The 12,839-nt window shown below is 38.4% G+C and overlaps 1 protein-coding gene across 1 annotated transcript in view; it reads left to right on the top strand.

Annotated features, from left to right (window-relative positions):
* LOC109031348 (orthopedia homeobox) overlaps nt 1-12,201 on the top strand; it is a gene marked incomplete at its 5' end in the record, with an annotated part of 43,118 nt that extends 30,917 nt beyond the window's left edge. Inside the window, 2 exons of the mRNA XM_019042805.2 lie at nt 652-801; nt 2,279-12,201. Of these exons, the coding sequence (XP_018898350.2) occupies nt 652-801; nt 2,279-2,325 (197 nt within the window). The remainder of the gene's footprint in view (nt 1-651; nt 802-2,278) is intronic.
* Between the last annotated feature and the right edge of the window lie 638 nt (nt 12,202-12,839).

Raw genomic sequence — 12,839 nt, 5'->3', positions numbered from 1 at the left:
GATGTTCGTATCACATATCGATGGTCAGAGTACAGTATCACGTATCTGCATTGCGGTGTTTCAAAATTTCCGCTCCTATTTTATTATTTCGGTGGGAAGCAATCGAACGTTACAACTTAATTTGTATGCCAGGTACTCTGCTAACAGAGATGAAAAATCACGGAGAAACATTTTACATTGACTAGTTATCCGAAGAAAAAATAGATTTTGACAAGTAATCTGCAACGTCGCAATCGGAGATACGTGGTCTCTCAATTTGGTCATCGGAACGTAGAAAACTGAAGGCATTTCGGCTCTATTCGCACCGATTTTGTTCGTCCGTAACAAAAAGACTAGGACGCGCCGACAACGGCGCCTTGATACAACTATACAATCTCGACGGATGTCCATATTGCGTTCAAAAAATTGAAGGCGTTTTGAATTTCAGCGCACTGACTGCAGTCTGGTGCTCATTAGAGTTTAAAAACAATTATTTTTGACTCTAATAATAATTTTTAGAACCTCTTGTTTTTAGATGAATTTTCAAAACCTGTTAGTGAACCCCCCCCCCCCCCCCAACTCTTTATGAGAGGAGCGAAGAGAAGTAACAAATCTGTAGGTGGAGTTTATTAATTGTTACTAAATTAATGCGGTTTCTTCTTTGTTCCTTAGGTTTAAGCCAGCTAAGTCAAGGTGGAGTTTCTATGGGTGGTTTTAGTCAGTTGTCGCATCAAAGCCCAACGCTAAGTTCAACGTTAGCCAACTCGATGGCTTCCAATGGATCGTCAGTGTATCAAACCCATTATGGGCTCAATTCTTTAGGTAAGTCGCACACATCAATAGGTTTAGTTTTTGTTTGTTCTCTTACTCCTCTCTCGTGCAAACAGGGTGTCTCAGAATTAAGTACGAATATTTAAAGAGTCGATTTTTTGGGTAAAAAAAGACGTTTTTGTGGTATAACTTTTTTTCCAAAAACGCTTTCTTTGCGGAGGGACCATTATCCCCCTACTATCCCCTATTAGTCCCTATTATCTCGGAAACAATGAGTCATTGCGAAAAAACGCAATCCTTAATTATAATTTCTCAATATTTTTCAACTGTGAATCTAGTGGTGCCGTCAAAAATAAATTTTTGTTGCTGGAAACACTAATTTTGGCCACTTTTAGGTTCGATACTCCCTAAACTCCCCCTCAAAATGAGTTTTCCCTTATATGGAGGTCAAAAATGAAAAGAACGCTAAAAATTACACCATGTTACCAATTTTCATTAATAAAGGTTGATGAACATTGTCACAGTATTAAAAAGATGATTTTTTTCTCCAACTTTGAAGGGTTCGTGGCCCCCAGGAAAAGCGTTTTTGGAAAGAATTTAGACCACAAAAACATTATTTTTGAACCCGAAGAATCGACTCCTTCAATATTCGTACTTAATCCTGGGACACCCTGCCTGATATAATGAGCTCCATGAAAATATGGCTCAGCTCAAATCGTCGCTCCTCTGACGCACTCGATTTCCGCATGAGCTCTAGAAATCATGGATTTATATGTGAATCAGGGCTTACGGGGAAATCAAGATCCGTCCTTACGTCAGAGAAGCGACGAAATGAGCTCCAGCTAGGTGATCGTTATCTCATAGCGCCTCACGTTCGACACATGCATGCATTCATTCTTGTAACGCCTTAGGCCCAGCTACGGAATGAAGGGGCGGAATGCACCAGCGAACCAGTACGTAGCAGCGCGCTAGTTGAGACACTTTCATTCGAGTCATACAGCTCCCACAGAACGTGCAATATTTGATAGCATGATAGTAGTTTCGAATCGGAAAGACTAAATTCTGAATGACGAACAACACACTGGGGGAAAAAAAAAACACATTGGATCTAGAGTCCAGACTCTTAAAAACATCGATAAGAGAAAATACTCTTGATTCAATCAGAATCTACCTTAAATCAAGAACCAAGCCTCTTAATTTGAGCGGATTTCGTTTTGTTTCAAGCAAAAATCCGATTGAATCAAGAGTATTTTTTCTTGTCGATGTTTTCAAGAGGCTGGACTCTAGATCCAATGTGTTTTTTTTTCTAGTGCAGAAAAAATATTAAAAACTAGGTATTAAAGTAAAAAATTTAATTAGCAGGTGAGTATCTAATCAAATGAGAAGTTATGGGGAAAATGAGGGATGAAGGACTACTTTTTAAGTCCGTCTACATAGTGCCTGGACGAGAAACTTATGGCAGGGAATTTAACAAATATTCATCTATAACTGTTGAAATTTCTTTAATTTACCTCTTTTATATTTTCAGATCCTGTTTTTTATGGGCACGACGCCGGAGGGAGCGAAAACATCTGATACAAGTTCTCGAGCAGTTCCCAGTATGGAAGCTGAGCGAGTGAAATTTAGATATATTCTGTAAATAAGTGTAATTATTAACTGTAGTATACCAAATACCAAATCTGAGTTTCCAAATCGATGAGGGTTGTTTCACCTCCAAGAGGAATCACCACTTCCGACGCAACTTTTCTTTGCCATTTGGACCGCGTTTAGCAAAAAGGAGGCACGCCATATCAGCTATTACCATAACTTGGCAATTTAATTTTTTACGAGAGGACGTTTGTGCAGATCCCTTTGAACATTTTAGGGAATTTGCCTCACATTGTAAGAAAATTCACTGAAATTTGCACGAAAATCCGCACAACAGTTTTTGTATAAAACATTAAAATGCTCAATTAAATTTGGCAATAGCTGATGTAACTTGGCTTCTCTCTGTTTAACGCGGTACATAAAAGAACCAATACGAAGACCACACATTATTTCTGATACTTTCATGAAAAGTAAACTTTCATTTAACTTATCAGAAACTGGTGTTAGAACAGAACTTATTGGTCCCGTTCGAATCAAAGGTATAAGTTACCAATACTGGCGCCGCAAAGGTCAAAGGGTTCCGAAATTGCTTCAACTGATTTTGCAAGTTTCGATACTAAAGGCTCTGAAACTCGTATCGTTTTGTAGAGGAAAACTCGACCTGCGGGCAGATTGTTGAAATTGATAGACAAAAATATAGACGAAGAAGACACTGGGAGTATGGAGCGATCCTATTGGTTAAAATAAGTTGTTCTTGTAGACTATACTTAAGGGGGTAAAATGAATCGGTCAGTTGCAAAACTGCTAAGGAAGAACGTCGTATGAACATTCGAGAGTTGCCAAATTTCCTTCGATAAAATGTTCATTTTTGAGGAGAGGTATGAATATTTTTCCTTGAAATTTTCTGAATCTTTAGGTAAAGTCGAGAACTAAATTATCTGAAAAATTGAAAGGGAAATATTCATAAATTTCAAACAGGAAATTCGTGTTTTTCACAGGAAATTTGGCAACGCCTGAAGGTTCATACGGTGGCAGAAAAAGGCTCAAGCGCCAAAAATGAGAATTCGAGTAAAACAGTAAAAAACTTATAATCAGACCCGTTATGAATCTTTGAGTTCAGAAAAATTCACATGTGTAAAGAAGGCATTAAAGTTGAGGTTTGAATATAATTGTTTCAAAACTTTTCGTGTGATTTGAGCCGAGTAAGAATAAAAAACAAAGTGGCGCTTGAGCCCTTTTGTAAATGACCGATTCAATTATGGACTAACTCTAGGGTCTCTCGTAGGTTGCCGGCAGGACTATATTACCTACCCCCTTCGTCCATTGCAAGCACCTGCTTTCATCAAGAGCATTCCAATGTCGCTAACCTTGCAAACATAAACGATCATCTAAACTAGTTTCACCTCTACTCCCAATAAACTATGAATTCAAGACGAAAATTACCGTCGCAAAGTTTACTTTTTGCAAAGAATGTACCTAAGTTGCAAAGTCCTAGCAACATTGAAATGCTCTTAGTTCCTTTTTGCAAAATGCGATCCAATTGGTTGTTGCTGCAAAAAAATAGTTTCCCACAACCTGCTATACAATGCTCCAGTGACCATGTAAGTTGGACCGAGCACTAACTTTTCGGGAAGAAAGCCTTTCCCCTACCTGGTTTCTCACTTAATATCCGCCCGAGTTTCGCATATCTTCCGTTTCTCCTCATCCAACCGCAACCGCGTTCCATCAAACCGCAATTGCCCGGAAACTAGGACCGCACATCTTATCTGATAAAATCGTTCGCCCTTTAGATCGATTCTGGGGGGTTAGGCTAGACTAGTCGATGAGTCAACTGTTGATCTAATTTCATTACGTGAACGTAGAAGAAAAACGGGGTAAAAAATCACTTAAGTGTGGTCAATTTTCAAGGACAATTCTGTAAATTCTCTTACGATTTTTAATAAATTAAAACGCGTAATATCCAAAATCTAAGCTCAGATTCGGATTCCTCGTGAAAAATTGAAGGGATTTCATGTATCACATGTTAAAATAGCGTGAAGAAAAAAGGTTTAACGACGCGTATAGATTCTGTCATACTACCGCTCTGAACTACGCCGCCGCGCCGCGCCGCGCCGGTCGCCCGAGATGCAACCGAACGGCGAGACGCCGGCGCTAAGGCTAAGCGCTCGGTTTCGTCCCGAGGAATTCCTCACGATAAATTCTTATTCTTCCTCCTCCGCTGACCTACTGAGCACTAGCCATGTTGCCACGTTGGACTCATATGCTCGAATCAGTATGTCTACGTTACGTCTCTTTCCTTCACGCTATGCTCGGGTATGATACATGAAATTGAATCAATTTTTGACGAGGAATCCGAATCTGAACTTCGATTTTGGGTATCACGCGTTTTAAGTCAAATTTTCCAAATTCGAAAATCTGAAATGACTGACGTGGCTTAAAATGCCATCTCGGCTCCTGTTCGATGGATTTTCCTGAAATTCCTTGTCAGGGTATGATACATAAAATCGCATGGATTTTTTACGAGGAATCCGAATCTGAACTTCGATTTTGGGTATCACGCGTTTTAAGTAAAATTTTTCAACTTCAAAAATCCGAAAGGACTGAAGTGGCTTAAAATGCCATCTCGGCTCCTGTTCGATAGATTTTCCTGAAATTCGGTGTCAGGGTATGATACATGAAATTGTATCGATTTTTTACGAGGAATCATAATCTGAGCTTCGATTTTGGGGATCACGCGTTTTAAATCAAAATCTGTAAAAATTCAAAAAATTCAAAATTCGAAAATCCGAAATTGCTTAAAATGCTATCTCGGCCCCTGTTCGATGGATTTTTCTGAAATTCGGTGTCAGGTGGTATTTTTCAACGGGAAACTCGAATTTTTAGTCCATTTTTTAAAATTCTCAAATTTAAGATGGCGGACGTGGGCTAAAATGTTATCTCGGTTTCTGTTTGATCGAGTCTTGTGAAACACGGCATCACACGGTATTTTTCAACGGAAAACTCAAATTTTTAGTCAATTTTTTAAAATTCTTAACTCCAAAATGTTGGATGTGGCCTAAAATGAGCCCCGATTCTGGCCTCCGTTTCTGTTCGTTAGGGCTTTGTGAACCGCGGGATCAGGGGCACTTTTTGACGGGAAACTCGAATTTTTAGTCGATTTTTGAAAATTCTCAAATCCAAGATGGCGGACGTGGTCTAAAATGCTATGTCGGCTCCTGTTCGATGGATTTATGGCGCCCCCTTACTACATGCCTACTCTTGTATTTCTGTACAGCCGCAAATTTAGGGTCAAGGGGCGCCTGACCGTCTATGGACCAGGTGGAGTTTTTGTCCTGAAAATTTACCTTTAGACAGCAATTCTCTTTATATTTTGTCTATGGTTTTTATGCCCCCCCCCCCTCTCTCGCGGACTCTCTTTTCACTTTTCTTGCCTCCTTTTTCCTTCCATTTCCCCCTTCTTCCTTGCTTTCACTGCCCAACCTTGTTTCTTTTCCTTTTTTCCCCTTGTCCTTTCTTCCCTTTTTTCCCTTTTCCTTTTCCCCCTTTTTTTCCCTCTCGTCTTCTTTCGTGGCGCCCTCCAAAGGCTGGCGCCCGTGTGCGCCGCACGCCCTGCACACGCCCTGAGTTCGGGCCTGGCTTTCACCAATAGGATCCCTCCATATCTGTTTTTTCTTCTTGGTCTGTAGCTTTGTCTATCAATTTCAACAATCAGCCCGATGTTTTATAAAGTGTACATATAATATAGAATAAAAGGCATTAATATTGAGAATTTCCTTTAGATCCTATAAATTATGGAATTCCAAATTTCTCTCCACCTGGGAGAGAATACACAGCAAAGACAGCCAAACGCATGTCCGTCCTGCTGAAAATAATTATTGAAATAAAAGGGATAGAGGAGCCTCAGGTTCCTTTAACCTGGTCAGGATCCACCAATATAGCTCTTTTGTGAGAGCGTTTATGACGGCTCATTATGGAATAAGCACTTCATCCCGGCAAGGATGAAGCTATTATGCATATCTATCAATAATAGAGCTGCATAGAACATGAGCTCCTCATCCCTATCTGACTTGTGCAAATATTTATTTTGACAAAACATAACAAAACAACAATTTTCTAAAATTGTATTTGAATTATACCTTTACCTATCCAATTTTGTCAACTGATTTTAAAATTGTAAAATTTTCATCGGCGATAAGATCAGGTATTGTCATTATTGAAAAAATTAAATATTAAATGTTTCAACTTCTTGTGGGTTATATTTAAAGAGGTTTTTCTCTCATCCTCAGTATAAGACAACTACCTGATCTTCAATCTATATGCGATGATGGTAAATTTGTGATGTAGAGCCAAGTCTTCCGCACGCACTTAAGATAGTAGGTTGCTACTGAAAGTTGGATTTCAAGGTAATGATAGTATCAAAATTGGTGTCAATTGGAAATTCCTCGTTGAATTTCTATTCCCTTGGTAGCACTAAATATATAATGTACCTACCAGCCTGAGACCTTGTCCCCACGGGCGGAAGTTTCATGGGATTTGTCCCAGGGACAAATCTCACTTGCGAAGTTGGGAAAAATATTGAGTTAGTCAATACTAATTGCAGTGCCAGCTTAGGGTCATTGTCGAGTCTCAGGAACGACTTAGTCAGAAGAAAAGGAAATTTTGTTGTGTTGTTTCACGAGAAAAAAAGCCCAGAAGTTTCATTCCTGCGATTCGATCTTCGACAAAATCCTGTGAAACGTCCCGTGGAGACAAGGCGGAGGCGCTTCAGAAAATTGTTTATTCAATTGGACGATATTTTGAAGATTTAGCTCGGTGCTTGAATGGATCTGTGTAAATTGATTTAAATGATAAAACAACTTATTGCAATTATTTAAAGCGGAGACAGCCTATATTTTTAATCTGCACAAATAGCATGCATTAAAAAAAGACATAACCTGAGTTAAAAAATATTTATTGACAACAAGAATGGAATTTTTCACAATGAACTCATCAATGCGTCAAATTATTGCATGAAATCTTTAACAGTAGGGACATGAAAATATTACACCAATGAGAGATGATCAAACCCACGATTAACTGTGATTGGTAGTTTTAATTACTTTTGTATTTTGAAGGCTCCCATTTCAGACGCCGAACTTGTACATAAATCAATGTTTGCATGAACTGTTTGATTGTAGAAATAGTCACCCGAGAGCAAAAGGGCCAAATTCGGTTGATAAGAATTTTAAGAGTTGGTAGAGAGTGGTTTGAAACAGAAAATACCCCCAAGTCTCCACTCTCACGCTTCAAAGGGCCGTTCATAATACGTAACGCTAAATTCCGCATTTGGGCCCCCTACCCTAACCCCTTCGAAACGCTATTTTGACGTGGATCCCTATCCTTAGACGTGTAAAAACAAAATGGCGTAAGGCCTCCCCCTCCCCCTCTAGAGCGTTACGTATTTTATGAATGGCTCCAAAGTTGCCGTGCTAAGGGTTAATGCCGCATAAACATTCGAGAGTTGCCAAATTCCCTCTGATAAAATGTTTATTTCTGAGGAGAGTTATGAATGTTTTCTCCAGAGGTTACCAGATAATTTAGATTTTTTAAATTCTCTGAAAAATTTGAGGAAAAATGTTCATCAATTTCCATGAAAATGTGTATTCTATCAAAGGAAAATTTGGCGACACCCGGAGGCCGTAAGGCGTTCTTCTTTAGCACGGAAGAATAGCTAAAGATGCTTTTTAATGTCTCGACTTTTGTTTTCAAAAAAGTGAGAGTTGTGAGAGGAAGCAATATTTAAGGCACCATTTGTGTTGAGTCATTCATCGGAAATTTGTTTTTACCCATTCACTGGATTACAGTACCTATGTAGATTACAAGTCAACAGAATGGAGATTCTTGGAGACATTGAGACTTCTAAGGAGACTTTTTGTAGATAACTTTTACCTCAGCCAGGAGGTTTGCAATAAACAATATTTCATTTGGATATAATATGGCACCACAGCCTCTCATGGTTGCCTTGATGAGTCAGCTGTATACTTCGTAAAATGGTTTTCTAAGGATCGACATAGAAGATTATAAGATGATTTGTGGCTCAAACTTGAAGTTAAAATAATATTTAATACTTATATTAGGTACTGCTAGATTTGACTTTTTGAAAAACATAGGGTATCATGTCATTTGTACTGCCGCGCTAAGGAAGAACGCTGTATGAACATTCGAAAGTTGCCAAATTTCATTCGATAACATAAGTATTTTTGAGAACATTCATGCATATTTTTCGTTGAAATTTTCAGATATTTTAGATTAAATTGCGCACAAAATTTTCTAAAAATTTTGGAAAATAATGTCCGCAATTTTCCCAGTAAATTCGGTTCTTATCGGAGGCAACTTGGCAACGTCTGAAGGCTCATACGGCGTTTTTCCTCAGCACGGCAGTGTAGATGGCCAAAGTGCGGAACCGCGGACCTCCATTTCAAAAATTCTGCTCCATTTTATTTTTCGAAGAGAAACAAGCCAACTTCATAGCTTGAAGTGCATGCAAAATATACTGTTCACAGAAAAGAAAAGTCAATGATTTCTGAAAAAAGTACATTGATTACTTTTCCAAACTAAAAATAAATTATGATAGAAAGTCTGGCAACGTTGCAAACGGAGATACGAGGTTTCGCACTTTAGCGATTGATAGCTTTGATACATAACGTGGCTTTTGAATACTAAGATCAAGATCTATTCATATAGGTCAGTCACTCCCAGAACTAAAATGAGAATCTTCTGCGCATGACGTCAGAATTACTGGCGCGAAAGCTAGAAACCTAGAATGCTGGGAATCAACGCTTTTCTTATGGCGGAGTGCTAACTTTTTATTGATGGATCATCAAATTACTTTTGCGCCGTTTGAAGCTTTTTGAGAGTCAAAAAGCACGTTCACACATTAGCTTTCAAAGTTTTGATTTAGCCGAATTTAAGTTTTTATATTTTTAAATGCTTTTGAAGTCAGCGCTGTGCGAGCCATTTCGTGGTATAGATTCGGCGTGAAAAAATGGCTGATGCAGAGTCAATTGTAAAAATGAAAAAAACACTAATTCGGCAAAATCGAAACCCTAAATGCTATAATGTCTGAACGTTCCTTTCGACACTCAGAGAGTTTCAAAGGAATTAAAAGTAAGAAATGTAAATGATTCATTAGGTACTAAAAATTAGTATTCTCCCATAAGACTAAGTATTCTCCCATTGTTTCCGACATTCCTGGTTTTCGCGGCAGTAATACGGACTTCACGATCCAATGGAAAGGGGCGATCCTGAGTGGGGAAATCTGCGCAATGATTGACCTTTACAGATAGATCTGGACTAAGATGCAATTACAAGCATTATTGATTGGCCCACTATTGAAGGCCAAAGGCCAATCAGCCTTATTCGCCCACAGTGGTCTTGAAGCCAAAACGAAAATGCGACAAAGGTGTACACGGAAACGGTTTGCAGAGGGTGAGTCTATATGGTACGTGTGGACTTAAAATCGCGAAAAATCAAAATCTTGGCTGATCCTAATTTCGAGATATTGCAATTTGAAATAATCACAGCAAATGCAATTTTTCTACTGATTTTGATCCGAGTTTTTATTTTTTTGTCCATTGAATCGATGTTGATCGGTTCACGTTTTTTATTTTTCGTCCGATTCATGTCGATCGAATTCATGTTGATTCAGCTCACCATCTGTTACATGCAGACCTACCTACCATGCTCTCTTTTTTTAACTGAACAATTCGCCTTCTACTGCGTCTGCAGCAAATGTTGTTACGAATACGTTGTGCGTCCTGATTTCAGCCCATTACATACTCGACTTTTTGAAGGCGTTTTAGGCGCGCAGTAGCGCAGTCTGTCGGAGAACGAACGAAGTGGGGATTGAGTGATTCTATTGCTCTCCAACAGGGTGCTCTACTTTCGCACATTAAACGCCTTCAAAGAGTCAAGTATGTAATGACCTGAAATCAGCACGCACAACATATTCGTAACAACAATTGCTGCGTTCGCAGGTGAAGGCGAATTGAAAACAACCGAATAATACACGTTGAAAAACATTTTAGCTCTTTAATTAACTAGGGGGCTCTGCCCACTTGCCGCAACGCGGCCCAACCTACGGGGCCCATACTTCCCGCCAAGACCAAAGAAGCGCAAACATCACAATACTCGTGAAGCAAAAGAAAAATGCGACAAAAAAGTACCAAGCACGGCTCGCAGGGGCCGATTCTATGGTACGTGTAGCGTTCACAGTGCTTCAAAAGTTTACTTTGGAGATTTCCTCAATTTGGCTCCGACTAATACCCCAAAACGTCATTCCCATCTATAAATTCGAAACTTTCGTCTACATGGCTAATCATGACGTGGATTTTTAATGATTTCGAGGAATTATCGGAAATAGTTCACAATATGTTTTACTTATGAAATTCAGGGCCTAAGATCAACTAAGATTGAAACGATCACCTGAATACATAATAATCCTCCTAAGGAAGCTTATCTACGTCAATAAGTTTAGCGTTACTTTCCATTTTTATTTAATATCTCAAGCGAATTACGAAAACACACCAACGAGACTTTCCTTTGAGTTGTATACTGAATTTTTGGCTCTGTTTTTTTTTTTTTTTTTTTTTTTTTTTATTTTTTATTTTTTTAAAGTGGACTTCAAAGTTAAATCCTGAGTAAAATTCTGCCAAGACTGAAAAGTATAATTTTTTTGGCATTAAAACTTAGTTTATGTTGAAAACTTTTTCGAGAATCCCCCATGAAAAGACTATAAAATTCTCTACTGGTAACAATATTAATTAAGGAGCTAAAATGTTTTTCAACGTGTATTATTCGGTTGTTTTCAATTCGCCTTCACCTGCGAACGCAGCAATTGTTGTTACGAATATGTTGTGCGTGCTGATTTCAGGTCATTACATACTTGACTCTTTGAAGGCGTTTAATGTGCGAAAGTAGAGCACCCTGTTGGAGAGCAATAGAATCACTCAATCCCCACTTCGTTCGTTCTCCGACAGACTGCGCTACTGCGCGCCTAAAACGCCTTCAAAAAGTCGAGTATGTAATGGGCTGAAATCAGGACGCACAACGTATTCGTAACAACATTTGCTGCAGACGCAGTAGAAGGCGAATTGTTCAGTTAAAAAAAGAGAGCATGGTAGGTAGGTCTGCATGTAACAGATGGTGAGCTGAATCAACATGAATTCGATCGACATGAATCGAACGAAAAATAAAAAACGTGAACCGATCAACATCGATTCAATGGACAAAAAAATAAAAACTCGGATCAAAATCAGTAGAAAAATTGCATTTGCTGTGATTATTTCAAATTGCAATATCTCGAAATTAGGATCAGCCAAGATTTTGATTTTTCGCGATTTTAAGTCCACACGTACCACTGCAAACCGTTTCCGTGTACACCTTTGTCGCATTTTCTTTTTTGCTCGAAGACCACTGTGCACTCTAAGGTGGAATAGACGATACAGCACACCCATGCACTGACAGTGAGTGAAATCAGTCCTCCTATGTTTAAAAATGTAATACATCTGTTGATTTGCTATGTCAAAATTGAAAGTATTAATCAATGTCCTAATTTTCGACGATCTGAAAGTATCAACCATTATTACTGACCATTGATGTAAAATTCATAATTATACTCCTACATCGCTGACCAAAAACCGTGATGATTATACTTGGGATTATCTTTCCTTCCCGTTTGGTCTCCCTTAAATCAGGTCTCAGACCACTCTTATCTACTTTGCGGCCATACTTTAAACTCGTGTAATAATTAAGATTACGGTTCTCATCTTTATCGTGTATATGCAATTACATATTTCTTGGAAAATTAAACTTTCCATTAAGAACGATGCAATTCTTATTATTGATACAAACACAATTGATTCTTGATTATCATCCTCTTCACCTTTAATATTAATGGAGATCATTATGATTTTCAACAAAAAAAAATGTGACTTTGATGACTTTGGAAAGAGGAATTATTGTATGAGAGGGATTTACACACTTTCATGGGTGAAAAATTCAATTCGACTCTTTCCCTACTTCCCTTTATTCTTAGAAATAGTCTAAGTCTGCAAGAGGGCTGTATGCACGAGCGAAGTTATTGTGCGTTAGAGAAAATCATCTCTCAATTTTAGATAATTTCTGAACTGTTTGTTCATTTTATCGATAAGACATGACTGGATCACATTTTTCAATAAGGAACCACTATTTCTGGCTCATTTTAGAAACAACGTATATGCCATTGGTTTCCCTACGCAGAAAGGTGATTTTACAGAAGAGCCAGAGATAGTGGTTCCTTATTGAAAAATGTAATCAAACTAATCTCCCGTTCTTTTTTTATATTTGTTGAATTGTTTCCTCTTATTATTCAACAGACGACCAACCGGTCATCCAAGCTAAAAATCTGAAACCGGAGATTGTAAACATCAAAATTATTTGGCATGGTACGTTACCACATACACAAGTATTCACACCCATTACAC

Source organism: Bemisia tabaci, chromosome 6 (genome assembly GCF_918797505.1).
Source record: "Bemisia tabaci chromosome 6, PGI_BMITA_v3".
Taxonomy (NCBI): Eukaryota; Metazoa; Arthropoda; class Insecta; order Hemiptera; family Aleyrodidae; genus Bemisia; species Bemisia tabaci.
Note: the sequence above shows the minus strand (reverse complement) of the source record. Positions and strands in the feature narration are given on the sequence as shown.